This window comes from Hyperolius riggenbachi, chromosome 7 (assembly GCF_040937935.1).
Source record: "Hyperolius riggenbachi isolate aHypRig1 chromosome 7, aHypRig1.pri, whole genome shotgun sequence".
NCBI lineage: Eukaryota > Metazoa > Chordata > Amphibia > Anura > Hyperoliidae > Hyperolius > Hyperolius riggenbachi.
Genome location: NC_090652.1, coordinates 106231957 through 106258170, shown reverse-complemented (window position 1 = coordinate 106258170; position 26214 = coordinate 106231957). Strand labels below are relative to the sequence as shown.

The 26214-nt window shown below is 42.6% G+C and overlaps 1 protein-coding gene across 1 annotated transcript in view; it reads right to left on the bottom strand.

Annotated features, from left to right (window-relative positions):
- Positions 1 to 6561: 6561 nt before the first annotated feature.
- Positions 6562 to 26214, bottom strand: part of SNX8 (sorting nexin 8) — a 52918-nt gene continuing 33265 nt past the window's right edge. Inside the window, exons 9-11 of the mRNA XM_068244489.1 lie at positions 23453 to 23602; positions 20119 to 20268; positions 6562 to 16569 (exon numbers count right to left, since the gene is read on the bottom strand). Of these exons, the coding sequence (XP_068100590.1) occupies positions 16456 to 16569; positions 20119 to 20268; positions 23453 to 23602 (414 nt within the window). The 3' untranslated portion in view covers positions 6562 to 16455. The remainder of the gene's footprint in view (positions 16570 to 20118; positions 20269 to 23452; positions 23603 to 26214) is intronic.

The window sequence follows — 26214 nt, the reverse complement described above, 5'->3', positions numbered from 1 at the left end:
GTAAGAAAATACCTTAAATAGTTTTGATAGTACTTTTCCACCTACTTTTTTTGTACTTTTTCAATTGCAAATGGCTGAAAAGTTATTCTACATAAAAGATGAAAAATCATATCCTAGGAGAAAACTCAGGAGAAAAAGTTAATTGCATACAGGCCTTAAAGAGAATCTGTATTGTTAAAATCGCACAAAAGTAAACATACCAGTGTGTTAGGGGACATCTCCTATTACCCTCTGTCACAATTTCGCCGCTCCCCGCTGCATTAAAAGTAGTCAAAAACAGTTTTAAAAAGTTTGTTTATAAACAAACAAAATGGCCACCAAAACAGGAAGTTGATTGATGTACAATATGTCCACACATAGAAAATACATCCATACACAAGCAGGCTGTATACAGCTTTCCTTTTGAATCTCAAAAGATAATTTGTGTGTTTACCTTCTGTCCCCTTCTTCTCTCATGCACTGAACATTACAGGCTTCCTGCAGACAGCTCTGTCTGTGCCTGTGTTTGTAATGCCTCAGTATGTGTCAGCCAGCTACTTTCACAGCCTAACAGAGGAGGATTTTTATCCAGCACTCTTCTATCACTGATAAGATAGCAGAGAAGCTGCTGGCTTATGTAAATAAAACACACACTGGAGTGTGCATAGAGGAACAGACCAGCACAGAAGAGTTGGCAGCCTTCCAGACACAGGCCGACAAGTCTGACAGGGGAAAGATACATTGATTTATTACAGAGACCGTGATAGTACAAAGTGCTGCAGTGAGCCAGAACAGATTAGAATAGGTTTAGGAACTTGTAGGATGGTAGAAAAAAACGTTGTAATTTTTGTTACAGAGTCACTTTAAAGAGACTCTGTAACAAAATTTTCAGCCTTATTTCTTCTATCCTATAAGTTCCTATACCTGTTCTAATGTGGTCTGTCTTACTGCAGCCTTTCCTAGTTGCACAGTGGCTATATTATCTCTGTTATTTAATCTAATCTTCTTTCCTCTGACGGCTTTGTCGGACTCAGGCAGGAATGTGCTGGTCTGCTTGTGATAGGATGGAAGCTATACACACCCTCTCCACGCCCCCCTGCAGGCTCTGTATGAGTCACAGACTGAGCTCCTCTCAGCCTATCACATGTCATGTCTTTTGTTTGTAAACACTGCCTAAAACTGGCAATTACAAGCCAGGATTGCAGCAGGGAGTGGCAGAAACAGCACAGAAGGGCACAGGAGAACATAATGAATAGAATGGTATGCTTTTTATTGTAAGAATTTTAGAGTACAGATTCTCTTTAATATGGATATCAAATTGTTGGTAAAGTTTTAGCTACTTAGCTAAATTTCAGCCTAACTTTTGTAATGGCAATAAACCAGGTGGGTTTCTTCTCACATGACAATCAGGGCCGGATTTACCATAAAGCGCTGTAGGCACGTGCCTACAGGCGCCTGATGATGGAAAGGCGGCTCACGCCCCTCCCTCCCTTCTTCCGGATGCAGAACCCTGATGAGAGTGTAATGGAGTGGCTACTTACCCAGCTCTTGGCATTCCACTGCTGAGATTTCCCTTCAGTCGGGGGCACCTCTAGCTACCGAATGCTTGGGGGCACATGTAGCTATTTAATATTGAGGGAACTTCTGGCTATCTAATACCAAGGGGCACCTGCAGCTACCTATAATGGGCTAGGGAAGCAATTGAGGAGTGAAGGCTGGGACAGCCAGGACACTTGTGATGCAGTTAGGTAGGGGTTTGTAGGTAATGGAGGCCAAAGTCTAAGGTGCCAGGACACCTGAGCCTATAGGCTCCTGTGAGGAAAATCCGGGCCTGATGACAATATATACAGCAAAGGCAGTGTTTATTTTTTCAATCCTAGTTTCATTAGACAAAGTGAATGGCCTTTGATAGTGTTTCCTAGGCCTTTCCTCATTCCTAGAGAAGTGGGGATTTAGTGCTAGCTTTATAAGGTTAGTCTGATTTGTACATCTCAAGGCCAGACTTTTTTTTTTTTTTTATAAAAAAATATTGCAGCTTCAGATTATTTCTGATTTTTGGGGGGATTGGCAGAGGAACAAGACAGGGCTACCCACCCTTTCCTTAAAATGGCCCTTATTCAATTCACTTTTTCTCCTAAGTACTGTTAAAACTATTCTGAGTATTTTCTTGTTGGTGGCTTTAGGCTGGATCCACACTATAAGCGCTTTTCTGAGCGCTTGTGATTGCTGAGCACTTTCTGAGTGCTTTTTAAAAATCACTCCCATTCACTTTAATTAAAATCACCGTAAAAATCACTGCAATCGCGCAAATTGCATATGCTGCAATTTTTATCGCGATTTTAATGAAACTGAATGGGAGTGATTTTTAAAAAGCACTCAGAAAAGTGCTTACAGTGTGGATCCAGCAGTAAAGAGAACCCGAGGTGGCATTTACTTCCTGGGTCGCGGCTTAGCTTCCGATTGGAGGAAGCTAGCAGAGGCAGGGAACTGCGAGGGGAACCTGTTGATGGATTGACAAGCCGCAGGTAAATAGAAGGCTAGCAACAAGCAGATTGCCGCTAGCCTGGTGGTCTTTAGCTGGGGGGACAGCAGAGCCGGGAATGGGGGGGGGGGGAATAAGAAAACAGATACTTGCCTAAGGAGAGAGAAGGCTCTGGGTCCTAATGAGCCTTCTCTCTCCTCCCCCGTTCTAATCCCCGGCTTCGGGGGACTAGGGAAGTCTTTGGGGGGGGGGGGGGGGGTACATATTTCGGCACCGCTCAGTTCGGCGCAGGGAGAGCCGAGTGTCGGCTTTCCCCACTGCCGCTAAACTCCGAGGCGGCGTTAAATACTATTCCCCCTTCGAGTTGTCGCAACTCGGAGGGAGATGTAATTCGGGGTCTGGCAGCCGCCAGACCCCGAATTACCGCTATGACGGCACTCAGTTTCGGCGCTTGGCTCTGAGAGCTGCGCACCGAAATGAACTGATCCGGTCTTTTGGAGCCGAGTCCTTCCAAAGACAGGCGGCTCCATACTGTGTGCGCAGATTAGAGCGCCCGGGCTCCCGAAGTCACCTTCGCCAGCGGAGCGAGCAGTATTTAAATTAGTCAAATACCGCTCCTGGGGACAGTGTTGTACCGAGGGCACCGGGAGAGGAGAGGGAAGGCTCATTAGGACCCAGAGACTTCCCCCTCTCCTTAGGTAAGGATCTTTTTTTTTTTTTTAAATCAGGGGTTCCCTTTTACTTTAAATGTAAAAGAATATACTGGTTTAACAGTATTTGTGATAGTAGTATGATACTGACATCTTGTGGCAAGACATTTAAATACACAAAAAATTGTATGCATCCTAGTGGTTATGTTATTCTCATGTTTGCCTTTGACATTTATTTATTAACCCTGGAGGTCAAATTATATTTTAAAAAGTCTAACATTTATTTATATGATTTAGAGTGGTGATATGTGTGTAGGTTAGGATAGAGAGGGAGGGATAAAGTACAATTTATTTCACAAATTGGTCTGTAAGAATAAGCTCAAAACAGGAATTATAAACTTGGTGAAATCTAGGCTATTCAAAGCAAGAATGATGTACTGTATAATCTTTGTACAACACATGATTTAGCGAGGTTCATGTGATCTGATTTTATTAAGTAGTGCAACTCAATAATACCATCAGCCTGACCTAAGAGAAAGTCTCTTCATCCTCAGGCTGCATGTTGAAAGCAGACTTCACCCTTAGCAAGACATTTGGCTTTAAAGGGAATCTGAAGTGAAAACAAACTTATGATATAATGAATAGTATGTGTAGTACAGCTAAGAAATAGAACACTAGTATCAAAGAACAGTTTCATATTGTTTCCAGTACAGGAAGTGTTAAGAAACTTCAGTTATCTATGCAAAAGAGCTGCACGAGCTCTCGACCCAATTTGGGTCAGAGCTAGTCCTATTTTCTGAAGCACATTATACATAAAAAAAAAGAAAAACAGTGAGACAGCTTCACATAAGGTTTTACAGCAGGGGAGTTCAAATGGTAATTATCTCTGCTCTGTTTCATAGATTAAAATAATGTGTGGTTTGTAATTGCAAATATGACAGAATGATGCAATGTTATAAAAAAAAGGGCTAACTGAAAATAAAAATATGAGACTTTTCTTTGCTACTAATATTCTATTAATTATTTGTACTATGCATGCAATTCATTATATCATTTTATTTATTTTTTGCTTCAGTGTCACTTTCCCTCAGATTTAATTGTTTTATTTCTGTTTTTGCCCCAATTCACTACTGTCCCCAATAAATCTATAGCTGTGTCCTATAATCCCCTTCTATAGAATAAAACCCATCATAATGGACAGCAGCAGAAGTGTTATGCTGGTGTTGTGGGCCTCATCCACATACAGGATCTGTGCAGGTAGTGCATGGAAGTAGCCAGCTCCACTGCCTGCTACCATTTGAGGCTGAAAGATCTCCATAACCATGTCACCTACAGAACCAAATATGTACTTCCATGCCAAATAGCAGACCCCCAGCCTCGCTGGTTCTCTAGAGTGGTCTGCAATTGGGTATGGCCATCTTTGGGCACAAATGTAGTGAATTGGGGGAGAATATTTACAATGTTGCTCTCCAAAAGTAGCAGAGGCTTTAGCTTTAGGGCCTGTTTCCACTACACGCAGATTCTGCATGCAGAAAACTGACTCCAATGAATGCCTATGGGAAATCTGCATCAGAAAAATCGCGTTCAGTGGAAACAGGCCCATAGACATTCATTGGAGTCAGTTTTCTGCATGCAGAATCTGCGTGTAGTGGAAACAGGCCCTTAGGGGGTTTAACACATTCTGTGAAAAGTTTGAGTCCTGGGCCCCTGGTTATCACCTAGAATGCCCTAAACCCATAGAAATCAGTGTGGTAGCTGCAGTAGCTGCAGTATGATGAGGCATCCCTGGTATCATTTCAGTTTCCCCCTTCAATGTGCATGAACAGACCTTTGGCCAGCATTATATGAGCTGCACAGGATTCTGGGTATGCGTGCTGAAAAAGGATCAAGTACAGCACAATTAAATACAAAAAAAAGGCACTACTGCATATCTCTGAAACAGCCGATCATCAGCCATTACAGAGAGCAGAAAGATACTATGCATGCATGTGATGATGCACAGCCCAAGCTGACAAGGAGGCACAATCAGACGCCAGAGGTAGGTCTTCGGGATGCTTTAGAGGAGGCATTGAGTGAGGAAATGAGCCTCATTTTTTCCCTCATTTTACCATCAGCACCCCCCTCCCCCACAACTTAGCCAGATGGCTTTGGAGGTCATCCTTACATTAAAGGGAATGATGCCATGGTCTAATGCAGCAGTATTTGTCTTGTATTGTTAAAAGGACAACCATTTCTTTGAAACACCACGGCAAACTTTTGCAGTACAAACTTGATTCAACTTTATTGGCACAAAAATAGTAGAGGAGTTCAATCTCAATTAGCAGTTATAGTTTCTGCCTGAAACTAACTGCTCATTACGTCAAGCCAGATTACATATCTTGTCAGTCTCATGAAGGTTATTGATGTGTCCTATTGCTGATCATGAGGATTGAATTCTTGATAAGAGAGTTTTTATAAAGGCACTATTTTTGTGCCAATAACGTTTAATCAAGTTTGTACTGCAGAAGTTTGCCGTGGCATTTCAAAGAAATTGTCTATTTAACCATACAAGTGTCGAAATTGGGTGCACTGGACTACCCTATGAAGGGATGAGTGTTTTTGCCCTTCCCATTACAAGGTGCCTTGACAAATCTATACTTATATAAATTGCAGTATTTGTCATGGGCAGCCATTAGGTGGAGGTTCTGATGTACCCCAACTTAAAGGGACACTGTAGGGGGGTCGGGGGAAAATGAGTTGAAGTTACCCGGGGCTTCTGATGGTCCCCCACAGACATCCTGCGCCCACGCAGCCACTCCCCAATGCTCCGGCCCCGCCTCTGGCTCACTTCTGGAATTTCAGACTTTAAAGTCTGAAAACCACTGCGCCTGCGTTGCCATGTACTCACTCCCGCTGATGGCACCAGGAGCGCACGGTGCAGGCCCAGTGTGGTCTGTGCCTGCACCGTGCGCTCCTAGTGACATCACGGGAAGTGAGGACACGGCAACGCAGGCGCAGTGGTTTTCAGACTTTAAAGTCTGAAATTCCAGAAGTGAACCGGAGGCGGGGCCAGAGCATCGGTGAGTGGCTGCGCGGGTGCAGGATGTCTGTGGGGGACCATTAGAAGCCTCGGGTATCTTCAACTCATTTTCCCCCGACCCCTACAGTATCCCTTTAAAGGTAGCAATAAACCCTGAACAAGCATACAGATCAGATGTTTGTGACAAAAACCTGACTAGATGAGCTGCATGCTTGTTTCAGGTGTGCGAGTCAGACACTACTGCAGCCAAAGAAATCAGCAGGACTGCCAGGCAACTGGTATTGTTTAAAAGGAAATAAATATGGCAGCCTCCATATCACTCTCACTTCCGGTTCTTTTTAAATCCAAGTCTTATAATTCTACATGTCACAGGATAAAGACTACATACTTTTTTTTCCCAGGAAAATCTCACAAAAATAAAGCACACAACATTTCCAGACTTCCTATATTTTATTCCAGGATTTTATATATGCATTTATTACAAATATATTTTATATACATTAATATTTCATTAGCTTATATAGGTCTAGCAGTATTTCATCTCTCTTTGGAGTGCAATAACCAGTACTATACTTTATGAACTGGTGATAGTGCTTGGCATATTAGACTGACAATATAAGGAATAGGCAACAATCAGCAATTCAGCTGCTCCCATTTTATTATTTTTACTCAAACAAAATATTCTAAGTTATAACCTTTTCATTTTTCTTTCAAAAACCCTTCTATAAAGACGAAAACAAAAACAAAAAAACTAAGTGGAATGCGTTTTTTCACACAAGCAGTTGCATATCAGCTATTTTTTTCATAGCCATTTTGCTGTAAGCCTGCTCTACGGGGGTTGACTTTATATTGCTACCCAGAAGTAATTATTGGAGACTCCATGGGCCATATGCAATTAACTTTTTCACCTGAGTTTTCTCCTAGTTAACATTTTCACAACTTGTAAATAAAATGCCTTTTAAACCACCAGCAAGCAAGAAAATGCTCAAAATAATTTCGATAGTACTTTTCACCTATTTGTTGGTACATTTTCAATTGCAAATGACTGAAAAGTTATTTTTAAATACAAGACAAAAAAAAATCTTGTAAAAACTCAGGAGAAAAAAAGTTAATTGTATATGGGCCCATAGGTGATCATTCCTTGACATTTCCAAACATTACTTCACCTACATCAGAGTCTCACTCCTAGTTAATTCTGTTTAAGGGCCCATTTCCACTTGTGCGGTGCGAATCGCCGCGGTAAAAATTCGCGGGTGTATGCGAATTTTCATGCGAATGACGCTGTATGCGAATTTAACCATGGCAGTGCCGGTGTGCTTTTCCATTGATTTCCATGCGAATTCGCATGAAAATTCGCATACCCAAGACGCAGGCGATTTCCCTATCAAATACATTAGCGGCGATTCGCATGCATTCCACACGCAAGCGAATTCTGAGGGCTCTGCTGTGCAGAAAAATCCTGCACAGAAAAACGCTCAGGAAAACTGACAAGTGGAAACAGGCCCATCCGCTTGTATTGGCTGCGCGAATTTGCATGCAGGAAACGCATACAGATTCGCGATAGTGGAAACGGGCCCCAAAGTGTACCTGAAACAAATTGCATGAAAGGATTTATACTTACTTGGGGCGTCTTTCAGCCTCAGGTGCACTAGCGGTCTAAATAGCAGAAATCTGAGCACACTGCCCATAAAAACTCAGTTTGATAGCAACTACCAAATAAATATCAGAATGGACTGACCCTTTAATAGCATAGCAGATATACTGTATACAGTAGCTAAGCCCATTAGATATAGTCCTTTCAGCAGCCAATCTTAGCCGTTATATTATGATTACAGACTGTTTTGTATATCATGTCCTTCCATTTGTAATTTTTTTTAGCTTGCCTCTTATTCCCAAAAGAACATTTCCATACTTTTTAAAAAGGCACAGATCTGGTAAATAGAATATATTTATTATGTACAAGTAAAAAATAGAATGTGTATAACTCTGATATAAATTGTCTTTTTTTGGTCCCTGATATAAGCCTCTATATAGAATTCTATGTGTGCATTCTACTTTGCAATTCCAGTAGCACACTTTGTATTTACATGCATCCAGCTACAGTAAAACAAAGCAAACATATTTGCTAGGCTGGGTTCACACATACAAAGGTGTCCTGTTAGTTTCTGACAGTTGGCATCAGTTTTGCATTTGTTTCTATGGCTGTGCTCACACATAAATTTGTACATTACCGGTCCGGTCTAGTCCTGTCAGTTTTGCATGGGTTTCTATGGGTGTGTTCACACATAAAAGGTGTACATTTCTGGTCTGGTCAGGTTAAACTGATACAAAACTAGCAGGACAGAACTGGACCAGACCAGACATGAGCAGATTTATGTGTGAACCAGGTCTTAATGTGAAACTGCAGTTAAAATCATCAAGATATGTCACTTCAGGGACATTTTAAGGCTACTTTCACAGTGCGATGTTAAAGTCGCACGTTATAAAAAGTAATAACGCAGACTAACGCACAGCAACACAAAGTATGTGCGTCATTCACAGTGCTCACGTTGCGTTGTGTGTAACGTGTAGCAATATTTAGAAAGTGCTGCATGCTGTGCGTTATAAGCGTTATTAGCTGCGTTGGACTGTTTGCACAAGCTCAGTAATGTTTTTTTTTTAAATGTGACGCATGCGCAGTTTTCGTTCCATCAGTATGCAACGAAAACGGCACACCAAGAGACACAACGCAGTTTAGAATAACGTCCAACTTCAAAACCAACATGCGTTGCGTTAGGGGCACGTTGTGCGACTAACGGCACATCAAACGCAACGTCCCACTGGGAAAGAGGCCTTAAGGTGGCCTTTTTTCAATCTTTTTTTTTCATAATTGGGTAAAAATTGAACGCCTGTGTGATACACTGGCCAGATTTTTCAAATGTTACAATCAACCAGAAAAATTTATTGCAATTTTCAGGAAAAAAATATATAAAAAGTTGTATGGTGTGTGGCCACCTTAAGGCTCATGGCCCTGATTTAGTGAACCTTTCACACAAGTAGTGTTTTTTTTTTTTTGCACTAAAGGGAAATTCTCCTTCTGTGAAGGACATCCAAGTCAAAAGGATTTATGGTAAACATTTTGTAAACTGTACCTGAAGTGATGGAAAAAAGTTAGATACCTCAGTAGGGGAAAGCGTCTGGGTAGTCCCGAGGCTCCCCCATCTTCCTACCCTGGGACTAATTTTACAATACTTGTCAATGTTAAATATCGCTTACAGCTGCGCTCTCCAGTGTAGGATTGCGGCCACGCCTGCGCAGCGTGGCCACACCCGTACACAGAAGGGAGCACGGCGGCAAAGAGGAAGAGAGTCCCGGCTACAGAGGAGGGATTGTGGACATCAAGGGAGCATCCAGAGGCTTCCCTCTACAGTTTTTGGTATGTCTATTTTTTTTTTTTTTAATCCTTCAGGTTTGCTTCAAGCTTGATTAGAGAATTACTCCTGCAGCAACAAGGCTGGAGTTTCTGTAGACTTGTTGCAAAAGTACTTCAAACAGAGTACAGAGGGCGTTGTTGCTTCGGCTAGAAAGTGGAATAATTTCTAAGCCAGCAATACACTTGTGTGGCAGCAAAGAATGTTTAAGGCAAGTTTTAAGTTGTGTTTTTTTTTTTTATAAATTATTATTTATTTATGAAGGTTGCCATGGCTGTACAGGTGCCCATTAACGGTACAAACGGTAAAGGACTGCAGATTAGAGGCCTGCATTGTCGTCGGGTACCCACAGGTTACCCGAAATGCGGGCCGGGTTCAGGTACCCGTTTCGATTTTTGTCGGGTGCGGGTAGCGGGTCTGTGGATGCAGTGCAGGTACCAGCTTCACCAAAAAGCGGGTTGCTGGTCGGATGCGGTAGAGGGGCTGTGGGTGCAGGTCTGAAAAATTAGACCCACACAGGGCATCAGGTCGGGTACCCGCAGGTTACCTGAAATGTGGATCGGGTTCAGGTACCCCTTTTGATTTAATCAGGGTGCGGGTACCAGACTCACCAGAAAGTGGCTTGTGGGTTGTGTTTGGGTAGCGAGGCTGCATAATAGTAATATTAATGCCTGTAATAACCTGTAGCAGCCAACTGAATTTCTGCTTTCAAACTGGTTACTGCACTATTAACATTTTAGCTCTGGCAATACAAAATTGGCAATAGGATTTTTTTTACCAGTGAAGTAAAGCAAATGGTGTAGCAATGGTATAATTAGCGCCTTAAAACTTAATTTAGGGCACAAAAAAAAAATCAGTATTGCTGTAATAACACTAATATTTCTTAAAAAAAAAAAAAAAAGTCCTTAGCACTACTCAAATCTTTTTTGCAAATACTATTTAGGAAGCTGAATTGTAACACTGTAGTAGTGACCAATTAAAAAGGGATGTTTTGCCATAATGTTCATAATTTCAAAGCTGCAAAAATGATCTACGATAACTGGTTCTTCAAGAGAGTCTCCCCTTCAAAAATTCTAATGGTAGCCTTCATCTACATGGTGGAGGCAGCCATGTTATTGGTTGTGTTGGTATTCTAATGCCATACAATAAATGCAAATTCCATAAATAACATTAATTCATCTAAGTATAGTGCTGTCATCAGAAGGTATTGGCTTCCAAAAACACCACTGCTTCCAATGCAGCCATTTAGCTTAACGAGGAACTGTAGTAAATAGAACGAATGTCATTTTGCCATTTGGCATTGCTTTTTAATAGAGGGCTTTTTGATCTATTTTAGCCCTTAATACTTTCCTAGTGGTTCTGGGTCACCATAAGCTATCTGGGTATTACTTAGTGAATATAAAGTAATCAATACAATTTTTTTTTACAATATTTTTTTTATAAATGCTTTAGTCTGTTTGCCCATTCTAAAATCTTTCCACACACTGATTTACCGGTACATTCTGAAATTTATCACAGGCGATGGCATTTTTAGCCCTGTTCGGTGCAGCTCCATGGAATGTTTGTTGTTCTGAGAATTCTGAAGCCAGCAGAAATGCCTGGTCTCCCAGAATGCCCTGGGAGGAGAATTCCGCATAGCTATACAGCCTAGGCTAAGCATCACCGGGAGGGCATGGTTACATACCAATATACAGCTATTCCTTAAAAAAAAAAAACACACAACTACAAAACGCAACAATACAAACAATGAGGTAATACAGAATACAGATGCATAAAACAACAATACAATAATTTGCATACCAAAAAAACATGACTTCCAGATGGAAATGACAACTATGATTAGGGATAACACTGTATTTACCATGTAATCTATGGCAGTGGCGCACTGTAACAGCGAATCACGATGCAATCTTATATGAGCCAACGTGAGATTCAGGGTTGCCACTTATAAAGTGATCTATTCTCCAATTAGGAAACCCATTATGAAAGAAATACATGGCTGATTTATTACTGATTGTCTGTGTGTCAGGCCGATCCTTCAGAATCACCATCTACTGAATTGTAACCAGCCTCCAGATTAAGAGCCCTGACTTCAGACAGACAGGCAGCTGGTAGTTTCTGAAGGAGGACACTAGTGGTACCCCACCTCACCTCACACCAGGCTCCCTGTAAAAGGGTATTCCACTTTTGTTAAAAAAAAACCAAAACTATTTTAGTACCTCGGTAAAAATGAGAGATCCTGCCGTGTGTGTGGTCAGGCTTAAATGAAATACGTACCCGATCTGATGTCATCGGGTCATAGGCGACGCTCCACCCCTTTCATAGGAAGAAAGCAGTTGCAGCCATGTTTCTAGAGACTGACGAATGCTCCACCTGCGTTGCTGTGGCCTGTCCCCCAGCTTGACAGCCACCAGTTAGGCAGCCGCTGCCGATCTGGGGGAAGGCCATGGCAACGCAGACGGGGTTGGCCAGAGCCTCGGGGCAATATTGAAAAAAAAAAATGCCAGGGCCACATCTCTGAGGGGGGCAGAGCGATCACCTGCCTGGAGGGACGATGCCAGAAGAGGTACGTATTTAACCCTAATACCCCCACCCCCTCCTCCTCCATCATTAAGGCTCTGTCATTTTTACCTGAGGTCCTCTTTAAGCCCTTAATACTGCAGGGATCAACATAAAGCATTATTCCAGCTAGCATAATTGTTATGTGCATATAAGACATAGTTATTTCATAATGCTTCTATCAGCAACTACGTAAGTGTTCCGAGTTGTCAGTCATCAGCTTAATGCAGGTGTTAAAAAATGAGGAATATGTCCTGCTCTGTGCAGCTAAGTGGGATAGTCTGGCTAGTAAGTACTCCAAACAGAATGCTACTGCCATGGTTGCAAAGAGGAACAACCTGACCTATCTATCAGTTTCAGAAAATGACCTTTCAATGAGGTTTAGATGTTCATAAATGGCTGCAATTTTTTTAAAAAAAAGATCATTTCAAAAACATTAAAAAACACCACAACTTATGCAACACTGATGCTGGTTCATGGCAATCATAAAACGAAAGCAGAATTTCCCTTTAACTATCTCATAGGTGTGTATTGTGCAGTCATTAATGTGTAACAGCACTGAAAAGGCACAAATGGCAAGATACATATACCGGAATAAGAAATAAGTCACTTCCTGCACGAGCACAGCCTGGACATAGCATCTCCCAGACACAAGATTGTGCTTATGCAGAATTATTAAGGCAGCATGCAGCATAATAATGATACAATGAAAATAAGATCTGCAGCATCTCCTAGCAAGCAATCAGATTGTCGTAAAAGTGTCATTCTGATTGGCGCTAAATAATGCACTTGGTGCACCGCAATATTATCTCAGCAAACACAACTGTGAGTTTAAAGGGGATGTAAACTACCACAGATTCTGAACGCACAGCTTTTCAACCTACTAATCTACTCTGCAATAAGGCTCTGTTCCCACTAGAGCGGACTTTCTTCATACGTTCTCCTCTAATTGCTAAGCGGAGAGTGAACAAATCCAATGTTATATACAGTATAGGAGCCGTTCACATTGTCACGCTGTAATGGATCCGCAGTATGCGTGGCAGGAAGTGGGCCGGACTTTGTGCCATCTGCAAAAATCCCAGGCTAGGCGGATGCATTCCCCAATATAGCCTATAAAGGTAACGCATCTGCCCCAGGGTCCAACCACATCACTGCGAACCAGCAGAGCGGACAATATATCATCCCCTCCCGCTGGTAGTGTAGTGGGAACACAGCCTTAAGGTGGCCACTAACTGTCCAATTTCTAGCGAAAAATCGTTCGAGCGATCAGAAATTCTGATCGGACGAAAAATCGTTCACTACACCATCAACTAACCAATCTTTGCTTCCTATCTATCACGACTACCAAGAAAATCCAAATTTTCGTTCGACGAAAATTCATTTGGGCGACATTTTTTTCACTCATTCATAATCGATTGTGTCTACCAATGAAGATTATTTACAACCAATCCAATCAGAATTTCTGATGGCTCGAACGATTTTTCGCTAGAAATTGGACCGTTAGTGGCCAGCCTAAGGCACACTCTTTTCCTTTGTACAGTCTTTATTAATAAATTTGTTTGATATGGTTGCCATGGTTACAGAACACAGCACTGACTCTGTGTACCAGATTCCAAGTCTCCAGTCCAGTAATGCATAGCACGACTGTATGCACAGGATCCGCACCGTTAGTTGCTGGTTCCTCTGCCACTGCCACAGTCAGTATTAATAGAAATGACAGATTATTCCCAACAGAGGAAATATTTGTAAAAAAAAGTCTCTCTGTAATATATACAGACTTTGGTAGCAGGGCTGTGGAGTCGGTACAAAAATCTTCAGCCTTCGACTCCTCAGTTTATGAAACCACCGACTCCAACTCCGAGTACCCAAAATAGCTCCGACTCCTTAGTCTAATACTTACCAGGGCTGTGGATTTTGTACAAAAATCATCCGACTCCCGACTTATAAAATCACTGACTCCAACTCTGGGTACTCAAATTTGCTCCGACTCCTCAACTCCGACTCGGACTCCACAGCCCTGTTTGGTAGAACTGAGAATATACAAATAAGCTGTTAGGCTTTGGGATGAATATGCCTTTCCTCAAGGTGTAGGAGGCAGTGCCAGATCATCCACAAAGCAATTCTAGGCAGTTGCCTAGGGCCTGGAGAGAAATTAGGGGTCTGGTAGATACTAGCCCCCACCAAGTCTTATTAAAAAAAGTCAGTAGACCATCGGCAGTGGGCACTCTGCTATCTTGCCTAGGACCCCAGTTCATCTTATTCCATTTCTGCTAGATAGGTAAAATCCCCTTTAAAAGACCATTGTAGATAATTACTGAAATAATGAGAACACCAGCATTAGAGGTCCCCTGAAGTAATACTGAAATTAGACTCACCAGTCTATTTATATATGTAATAGCTTCATTCCATCTGTCGCCAAGTGCATTGTTAAGGATATATACATTATATATTTCATCTCTTCAAATATCCAGCATCAGGATTAGCAGTATAGATAGAATTGCCTCTAGCCCACAATGATATATTTGATCAGTTTCTAAGCTTCTCATTGTAGGAAAAGCCATAGCATTAAAGGACCCTATTGGAAATGCATACAGGTTCGTTGTGTAAGGCAAATCTACTTTTCTGTATTTAACTAGCCTCCCTGTTCGCCAGAACAAAGCAGCCGTTTGTTCTAATAAATTGAAGAAACCTTTCCTGTCAAATGATTTTGCTATGCCATCAATTCCTAGGCTTGATTTGCTGTACAATTAAAGCAGACCTGAACTCAGAACTTCCTCTCTGCTCAAAAAAAAAATAAGCAACAGCATACTAACCTTTAAAGAAAAATTGTTTGTTACAGCTGATACAAATCCTGCAATAAATCTGCAGTGTGTCTACTTTCTGCTTTCATGGAAGCAGAGATAGGGTTAACATCCTGTGTTTACAAATGAGCTGCTCTGCCAAGGCAGCCAGCTAACAAAACTGAGAGATCAAATTACAGTGATGATTAGTCACAGATGAGGGGGGATTAGACAGGCTCAACTCTCTAAATATATACAGGGTGCATTTCTACATGTTTTCCTTCTGTGGAAGAGTTCAGGTCCACTTTAATCTAACCAACAAAATGGCTGCCTTTTCCGAACGAGCACCAGAAGTGACCCAAGCATTTTAATCTTCCGAACAAACAGGAAGCTAGTGTATTCATTGCATTATTTCCCTACATATCATTTGCACAGTTTATAATAATTATGGATATTTAAATTCTTTTTTATATTACTTTATCATTAGTGTTACTGCTAGTGTGTATTTTCATACATCACTCCCAGAGATTATTTGTAACATCTCCATCCATCAGCTTTCCAGCTACCTTTACTGGAACCAAGAGCTGACATTCCCAACTTCATTTACAGCTCCACCTGCTGGAAGAGTCTAGTGTTGCAACATTTCCCAACAGATAACTTACATTCTACTGTATGCATAGGTTTTTAGGAAACTAAAGGTACCCATACATTACTCAACTTGGTGGCCAAATGACCATCCGACTCGGATAAAAATCGGTGCCACCAGGAGAATGCCTGATCGATGATGCAACCAATTTTGGGCCGAAATTGGTCGCATGTATTGATCGGACATGCTGGTAAATCTCAGGCCGACGTGCTCGATTGGATGCGCAGTAGGAACAGTGTGCGATATCGGGGCAATCAACTAACGTGACGGAACCCTGTCGATGTGCCCCCCCCCCCCACACACACATATTTACACTTTACCTGTCCGCTGTCGGCCGCTGCGGTGCCCATCCACCTCCCTCCATTTGCACCTCACACGCTGCTGGTGTATAGCACATGGCATGTGTGATACCCTGGCAGTGTGTGAGACGCAAATGGAGGAAGAGGTAAATGCATGGGCACTACAGCAGGCAACAGCGGACTAGTAAAGTATACATGCACACAGGGGGGGGGTAACATTAGGGGGGCAGCGACGAATGCAGCGTAACGAGGCTGAATCACCCTGCGGTTTATGGCAGCCAACAGATCTCTCTCCGAACAGATTAGATCAGATCTCTTGGTCTGTCAGCCAGATGTATGGGTACCCTGTGGAATGCGATGCCTCCGGTGTTTAGAAGGCATCTGTGCAATGGGAACACAATTTGATGGCAGATTACCATTTTAAGAATCTTGAGAAGTTACATTTCACTAAATGTGTAAGTGCTGATGTCATCATGTGCCTTAGCGATCACAAGGATCCATTTTCACACTGACCGGAACTCCTCAAAGTCAGCCTGGGCAGAGTAAGAGCCAAGCAATGTGGCAGATAGATAATATATGACAAAAATACTCTCCAAGAGTCTTCTCCATCTGTGTCACACTGGATATGGCTCTAACGAGCAAAGAAATTATGCTCCGCTGGCGACAGAGGGGGGGTGGACAAACTGGAGGATCCCACAAACAGACAATTCAGTTTTGGCTTCAGTTCATTCCAGACTTGGGTCATCTAAAAAACAAACAAACAGGAAAAACAAAAAAACAAATGTCATTCAAACATTCAATTTTCGTATAGATGTTTTTTAAAGGGACCCTGAGCAGTCAATAAAAATGAATTTGGTACTTACCTGGGGTTTTCTCCAGCCCACTGTAGGCCGCGAGGTCCTCCTAGCTCCTCTCCCGGTCTCGCTGGGGGCTTAGTTACCGGTGACGTTCGGGCTGAAGGTCGGCCGTACAGTTCCTGGACGGGGACCAGTGTTGCCAACTCATCCCTTTAATTACTGACACATCTAAGTCATACAGGTTCTGGGGCTTCTTACACATAATCAGTGCCTTAACTACATCTACCTAGCCACAAAACCTGTATAATTCATATGTGTCAGTAATTAAAGGGATGAGTTGGCAACACTGACGGGGACGCTCCGCGTCATCACACCGGCTGCTACCAGTCATTACGCCAGCCGGCGTGACAGTCCTGCACATGCCCGGTTCAGAGCTAGAAAACCATAAACAAGCAGGACTGTCACGCTGGTTGGCATGATGACGCGGATTGGCATGATGACGCGGAACGTCCCCGTCCAGGAAGTGTACAGCAGACCTTCAGCCTGAAAGTCGCCGGTAACGGAGCCACCAGCTGGACCGGGAGAGGAGCTAAGAGGATGCCTGAGGACCGAATGGCCTTCGGTGGGCTGGAGGAAGCCCCAGGTAAGTACCAATGTCATTTTTACTGACTGCTCAAAATCCCTTTAAATCATCTGTGGCATACTTTTCCCTCCACCCACACTAGTTAAATGGCCCATTTTTGTAGAAATAAAAAATAGCCAATTACCTTGCAGACTTCAAAATGTAGGTTATAGAACATGTGTGCCCATTTCTAAAACTCTTCCAAATCCTCTTAATGGGAGTTATTCTTGTTGTTATTGTCTTTACTAAATTATGTTTTTGTCTTTACTTTACCTACTTGAGGGTGCACACACTCATCCAATTTTGTTTGGCCAATGATTGGCTAATTTTACCAGTTCTATGTAGTATGAGAGCTTACCTACACAATCTGTCCACAGCATTCAAAATCTGCTGGGGTATTACATTGACCTATCAAAATTGGATGTTTGTATGCACCTTAAAGCCTGGTACACACTTTCAGTTAATATTGGCCAATCACTCATCAGTTTTACTACCTCTATGCGGCTTGAGAGCCATTAGATATTGAATACTACAGTATGTGCAGATTGTGTGGGTAAACCCTCATACTACATAGGCTGCTGAAATTGATCACCTTGTAGCACTAGAGTTCCAGGTTAAATCCCTGCAGGGACACTATCAGCATGGACTTTGTATGTTCTCCAAATCTTTGGTTTCGGACTCTTCACAAAAACATATTGATAGATTAGCTGGATTCCCCCTACATTGACCGAAGACTGTGGTGGAGGTATTAAGCCCAATCTACACGATACGATTCTTTGTACGATTCGATTACGATTCTATTTACGATCCGATTAAATCCACCATGTCCGATCGGGATTCGATTCAATTTAATTTGATTTGCCATTGCAAAACAATGGCAAGACGAATTTAATCGAATCCCGATCGGACATGTCAGATTTAATCGGATCGTAAATAGAATCGTAATTGAATCGTACACAGAATCGTATCGTGTAGACTGGGCTTTAGACTATGACTGTGTTAGGAACATTAGATTCAGCTCCAGGTTCAATCCCTGCCAGGACACTATCAGCACAGACTTTGTATATTCTCCAAATCTTTGGTTTCGGACTCCTCACAAATCACAAAAACATATTGATAGATTAGCTGGGTTCCCCCTACATTGACCGAACACTGTGGTGGAGGTATTAGACTATGACTGTGTTAGGAACATTAGATTCAGCTCCAGCTGCCAGGACACTATCAGCATGGACTTTGTATATTCTCCAAATCTTTGGTTTCGGACCCCTCACAAATCACAAAAACATATTGATAGATTAGCTGGGTTCCCCCTACATTGACCGAACACTGTGGTGGAGGTATTAGACTATGACTGTGTTAGGAACATTAGATTCAGCTCCAGCTGCCAGGACACTATCAGCATGGACTTTGTATATTCTCCAAAGTTTTGGTTTCGGATTCCTCACAATCACAAAAACATATTGATAGACTAGCTGGGTTCCCCATTATTAGGGAATTAGACTATGACTGTGTTAGGAACATTAGATTGAGAGCTCTTCCGAGGGACAGTTTGTGACCTGAAATATATTTAGTGTAAACTCTGTAAACCCTATGGAAAATGTCATTACATAATAATTAATAATAATAGAAACAAAGCATCTCCTGTGTAACAATGATATTTTTATGGAAAAACAGTGTGCTTAGGAATATTTACCTCATTACATGAAATTAAATGCATTTTATCCTAAATGTGATGTCCCATTCCACTCCACAGGTCCCATCATGTTGAGTTGATGGGAGGGAACATTACAGTGAGCTTGCCTCTTCCTGAATGAAAATTCAATTTAAGCCAACATAGTCTAAAGGCTCATACACACATCAGACTATAGTCTTTGGAAAATGAAAGATCACAGACCAATCTTACCACCCTTCATGTAGTATGAGAGCCATACCTACACAGTCTTTTCTATGGAGCTGAACTCCATATCAGAAAAAAATATTTGCAAGATGCTGCACACACAGATGCTGTACAGACACAAAAGATCAGTATCTGCAAAAGATCTGTTCCTGCCAAAGATCTGTTCCTGCAAAATGCATTCATAGTCTAAGATATCTGCAGATCACCATACACACCTTGTTTAACTGGCATTCATCTGCAGATCAGATTCACCAGGATGGATTTTCAGATCTGCAGATGATTGTCAGATATGCAGATGAATGTCAGTTAAACAAGGTGTGTTCGATGATCTGCAGATATCATAGACTATGAATGCAATTTGCAGGAGCGGATCTTTGGCAGGAACAGATCTTTTGCAGTTACTGATCTTTTGTGTCTGTACAGCATCTGTGTGTGCAGCATCTTACAAAGATTTTTTTCTGATGTGGAATTCAGCTCCATAGAAAAGACTGTGAAGGTATGGCTCTCATACTACATGAAGGGTGGTAAGATTGGTCTGTGATCTTTCATTTTCCAAAGACTATAGTCTGAGGTGTGTATGAGCCTTTAGAGTGGAAATCTGAGCAATTCTAGGTACCTGGAATCGGTGGTTTCATAACCTGAGGAGTCTGACTTGGAGTCAGATGATTTTTCCACCCACTCCATAGCCCTGCAAGGGCTGTGGAGTTGGATTCTGAGTAATTTTTGGGGACCTGGAGTCCGTGGTTTCATAAACTGAGGAGTCCGAGTGGAATGATTTTTGTACCAACTCCACAGCCCTGATGCAGAAATAACTGCAAGAGGGCAAAAGCAATAGTGCTATAAATTTGCATTAATCATCAGACTGTGCAGCAAAGTTTCCAAGTGCATTTAAGGGAAAGGAATCTATATTCAGAACAGCTCATGTGCCTTATCCCCATCTCAATACATCTAAGGTGTAATAACAGGAAGCCAACAAACCTCCTTGTGCCCCTGGATCTGTGAATTCACAAATGCCCCCAGGATGTGGGAGGTGAGGGGAAGATAGATGTGGATGAGCTGTGTCTCCTGGTGCAGACAGAACAGGGAAAAGTAGTTCCTCAGCTCCATAACGATGATGGCATTCTCTTGCTGCAAGAGAAATCAGGATTGTGATCCATGGGATATACAAGGCAGAAATATAGCAAATGGAAGTAAAAATGCACTACTAGAAAAAATTAACACATGAAAATAGCACCACAAAAAGTATAGGTACAAACGTGATAATAATAGCAATAAATACAGCACATACTCCATGATTAATCAATTCATAATATTAACTAACAAGATAAAAGCCCACAAAAGTCTCTGCCACAATGCGCATAACCTTCAAATGTCAGTACGCGCCCTGCAATCCGTATAGATTAAATAAACGTATGTCATCAGGTGATCAAAATTGATCCTTGAAGTGAATGAACCCAGGTACAGTGAAAACATGAAAAATGAATGAGTCCTTGAGCAGTTTTAAAGTGTTCGTGCACAAACCAAAAATCATATCTAATAAAACTGCAGGTGTCTGCGTCCACCTGTGCCTGTGTGTGCCACTGCTGTGCTGTACAGGAATGTGTGCACATGCAACAAGTGTTATTAGTGCAACAAATAAGCAAATCAAAGTGGAAGAAGACCCTGCAGCAAAATCAGGGAGCAGCCTATAGAGTGTAAATTAAGTGCACAGTGTGAAGGAATACTTCATCCAGGATAAAAAGGTACTTGTGCAGACTATGGACAGGCGTCTGAGATGAATGGACGGGGGAGAATTGGGCGCAGGAGAGGAATCGGCGTGAGAGACTTGGGCGCAGGATACAGCCGGTATATGGCTTATCCTGCTGCTGCTGCACAAGTCGCGGCCGTGATAAATACTATTCCCCCACCAGGCTGCCATGGATGGTGGGGAATGATATAATTCGGCTTCCAGCAATTGCTGGAGGCCGAATTAGAGAGTTTAAAAGTAACTTCAGATCCGTCTTCTGACAGCGCCGAAGTTACTCCCTGTGCGCCACTATAGCCGTAATACCTATTACGGCCTATGGTGGCGCCGCCTGCGCCCAAGTCTCCTGCGCTGGATTCCGCATGTTCCGCAGAGATGGACAGAGGACTCCCCTGATAGACCCCCCACCAGTATAGCAGGCGTCACTCTGCTTTTTTCAAGAGGAGGAGACGCTTTATTTCCACTCTGCTCCCTGATCATGCTGTGGTGTCTTCCACCACTTTCTAACAGTTCAAGGATCCATTCATTTTTTACATTTATTTACTGAACCCTGATTCATTCACCTTTGTGCAAAAGAAAAATACAATTTAACAATGCATTGCAAAAATACAACAATCTATAAAAGCAAAACAAAAAGATACCCGTTCAAAACTGGCAACTTTGGGACTCCTCTGAAGGCTTAAAAAGCACTCACATCCCAAGTGCTTCTGAAGACCGATGCATCTGCACTGCGAATGTATGGGGTGTATGGGGATACAAGTATTTCCAAAGGCTGCCCGAGGAGCGCCAAAGACGTACTCAAACTGCAGGTCAAATAATTTGCGATTGGACAGTGGAGACGGGGCCAAAAAGGCTCTATATGGGATCTATGGGTTCCAGAGCCTTCACTCTGTTTAGGTGAGTATCTAATAGTAACATGCCTACTTAGCACGCTAACCACTTCAAATACATGTTGGCTGAAGACAAATCTACAAATACTAATATGATTCTGCACACAAAAAATTACCATAATCAGTTCAAAGTTTATAAATTCAGTTGGGAGCTCATCTACAGGGCGGTTTAAGCCACACGGGGGCCCTGAGGCAAAAGTAACTTGGGGTCCCCCTACATCCCCCCCCAGCGAAGTTAGCCCCCGAACCCACTGCTGCCCCTTGTGGTCTTGCATAGACTTCTCCCATGGCCCCCGCACATTGTGTAGCTCAGCTGCCTTGTAATAACTCACCTGTATCAGCTGCTCCATCCCGTGCTTTGCCTTCAACCCTGCTGCCCTGCTGCCCGTGTCTCCTCCATCCGGCACACGTTACGTGTAAATAACATGCACAGGGTCATAGAGGCAGGCAGTGTGGCTGAAGAGGGAGCACGGGATGGAGCTGCTGCAGGGACAGGTGAGTTATTACAAGGCAGCTGGGTAGGGGTGTAACTACATCAGGCCCCTCTGCAGAGATTTGTTGGTGGACACCCCCCTTGGACCAGAACAGAGACATACTAGCAGAATCAATAAGTAAAGAAAATAAGAGTGTCGCCCAAGAATGTCCCAGAAAGCTACGTATGCCATGTTCCAACAAGCTATTCAGTCAACTATTCAGACATTTAAAAAAAAATCACCAGGATTGCACTTTTATTTAGCTTTCCTGTATGACAAGAAGACACAGCCAGCCAGCAATAGGGGAAGAGGGAAACAAAGGTGAATGAAGGAGGGCAGGTGCCAACCTAGAGGGCTTCTGAGCATTTTTCAAATCGACAGTGATTTGGAAAGCACTTGGCTAATGTTACCCTATGAAGGTGTTCGCACAGCAGCGTTGTGATTTTTTCAAAATCACAAACACACTGCATGTAGCATTTGAGCGATTCATTCAAAAATCGCTCTGAAAATCGTTTCATAAAATCGCACTCACAAATTGCTAGTGATTTCTATTGTGATTTTGGCGTTGCACTAGCCCAGAAAGAGGAGGAGTTGAGAGAAATTGAGAATAGCCTGAGATGGAGCAGAGCGCTCATCTGTATTGCATTCTCACAACACACAGAGGCTACTTGCCTGTAATAGGATTCCTGTCTCTGTCGTTCTCTCACACAAGTCAGAAAGCAGCCCTCCTGGAGTCTATGGACTGTCAAAAACTTTTCTACTTGTATAACACCTTATCCACACTTGTAGTTATTTTAACAATGGGGAGAGATAAGACAGAGGTTTGCCCACGGACCCTCCAGGCAAGTTCTGCATCATGCTGTGTATATTTACCAGCTTGCCTGCCCTCTAATTGCACTTTTATCAGCTAGCCTTGTGTTTCACATTGCCTTACAACAACAAACCTGAATACGCCAGACACCAGACCAGCCCTAAATCACTGAATGAAAGGTGGCCCCCCTTCCCCCCTGGCCAATGTGGGTCTGCCTGCCACTGCAGCTGAACTGAACATGCAAGCATATGGGAACAGTCTGAAAGACCACCTGGGGGGTCCAGCATAGGTCAGAGGCCCCGGGGCATTTGCCCCTTTTTGAGTCTATGGTAGCGCCGGTCCTGCTCATCTACACAGAAGAGGATAAAAAAATTATTCTTTCATTTGCACTTACCTCCACAATGCGAGATTCCAGCTGCTCCACAGACTCCGCCTCCTTATTCTGGACAGTGGCGCTCATCATCTGTTTCTTCATCAGGCTGTACTTGTGCAAAGCTTTCTGGTGCTTGTGTAACACTCCTTTCTCATGCCTCTCACACAGATCCTACAAGACACAACACCACAGCATCACCACTGGGACAGGACTTCACACACTCAAGTACGCCTCATGGGGCTGCATTTCTAATGGTACGAATAACTGAATTTTTAAAGGTATAAGCCCTGGAAAGATCATGCTCTTCTGCAGTATGGTCATCTGACTGCTGCTATAGGATAGCATGCCTTTTCTTGGGGACTAGTGGAAGAGTGCTGCCTTCTGAAAGGGGAGGAGTGGCCAAGCTGTCCTTCCCAAGTAGGATATATAAACAGTGTGTGGTTAAGCTGCAACTCGATCCCCCCTCCTACTGATGTCAATGGAGGTGGGGTAGGGGTTTGGCAGCTGAATAATTCATTTGAAGATGCTGCACTCTTTTTAACCTCAGCTGGCAGAATTTGCTGTTCTGCCTACTGAGGTCATGCAGAGCGGTGCAGGGAGCGTTTTTTATAATTACCTGTTCCGGACGCAGGACGGGGACCTCCTCTTCCTCTACCCGCTGTGATACATGACCAACATCCTCTTCTGACTTCCAATCAGTATTATATGTGATCGGGGCTCAGAGAAACGTATCAGCAGTGCAGTGCCACCCGGTGGTGGAAGAAGGGTAATGTTAGAGTCTCTTCCATCACTCCTCTTTCACCATCAGGTGGCACTGCACAACTGACACTATCCTCCGAGCCCCGATCACATGTAATAACGTGATTGGAAGTCAGAAGAGGATGTCGGTAGTGTATCACTACGGGTGGAGTAAGAGGAGAAGCCATTCCAGCATCCAGAACAGCTAACTACAGCCTGCCAGGATGGGGAAGGCATGCGTCCCCAGGGGCAGGAAAAATTCCGCCCTGCAGCCAAATAACATTTTACTTTATTTGGCTGTTAAAAGGCTAATGACTTTAAAGTAAAGCTGAAGAGAATAAAGTGCTGTAAATACATACTTATCTCAGTAGCATGGAGCTACTTGGGTTCGGCAGAAAAGGCAAAGCCCGAGCGGCTCCGTGCTACTGCGTGTAAACGAGGCTTCCTGTGCGGTGCAACCAAATCTCGACCTGCCAGGGTCTCCCGGCGTCCATCGGTGGTCAGGAGGAGGATGTGGAAAGCCTCTGGAGGATCCGGGGGCTTCTGTCTACCAAGGCAAGTATCTGATTTTCTGTCCTTTTAAACGTACATTATGTTAAATAACTTTGAGGAAGAAGAGATAACATATGAGTAACACCTGAGCCTGGGAAGGAGCTTTAAAGAGACACTGAAGCTAAAAAAGATGATATAATGATTTGTATGTGTAGTACAGCTAAGAAATAAAGCATTAGGAGCAGAGACATAAGTCTAAAGGCCCATACAGACGTCGGATTTTTCCGGACGACGGGTCATTTGAATGTCCCGTCGTTCAGTCGTCCGCACGCCAACAGTCTGTAGACACGCCTGATTTGGCGTACGGACGACTGAACGACGGGACGTTCAAACGACCCGTCGTCCGGAAAAATCCGACGTCTGTATGGGCCTTAATATTGTTTCCAGTACAGGAAGAGTTACGAAACTCCTGTTGTTATCTATGCAAATTTCCATTGAACTCCACAACTTTCAAAGTTGCAGAGAGCTCTGTGTTCTGAAGGCTGTTATCTTAACTGTATTGTTTTTTCTTTTGCAAAGAACAGTTCAGGAAAGTTCAAAAGTTCCCTAGCCTGCTCTGTAAAAACATTTAGAATGCGGAGTAGTGTGTGAACTGCAAATACTAGCGAATGATGCAATGTTATAAAAAAAGCTGTATAACTAAAAATAAAAATATGAGAATATTTTTTGCTACTAATGTTCTAGTAATTATCCGTTCTATACAACCAATTCATTATATCATATTTTTTTTTTTCGCTTCAGTGTCTCTTTAAATGTACATAATAAACGCATGGCTAGGTTTATTTATAACATATAGAAGGCACATGGCCTTTAGGTTACATGATTTAATGGTTTAAGCCGAGTAACATTTAATGTTTAGATTATAAACCTTGCTATTGCTTTTTCATATCCTCTTGTGAAATGTAAGTTGTTAGACAGCATGCCCTTATTCATCTTGACTTTGTCAATGTATTATATCTTACAATGTTGTGAAATATTTGTCTCCTACACACTGCTGCTGTCTCTCTGGCTGGCATTTAAAGGTGTAATGGACATATAATTCTAAGCAACCTCTCAGTAATGACAGCACTCTACAATGGTATTGAATACATTTCAGTAAAGCATTTCTGCCTGACAAATGTCTATGAAAACCACACTGTTGGCTATATTGTTATGCATTACTGGAAAAAGATGTCAGATTTTAGACTTTAGATTTTCTTAAGTGTATAAACTAATATTTTATTCCTTGATATATTTGTATTTAAGCTTTGTGTGACAAGGTTGCATTTCGTCTCCTTATTTCTCTTTATGCTGAATATGTAGTGCAGAAAGCTAGTTTCACATACTGGAATTAAATTAGTGGACAGGAATATTAATCTGAGATTTGCCGATGATTCCACTCTGATGGCTAAAACTGAGGAAGAATTGAACAGCCCAGTCATGAATGTCAAACAAGGAAGTGCCAAAGCTGGTATACTGCTTAACATCAAGAAAACTAAATGTACGTTATCTGC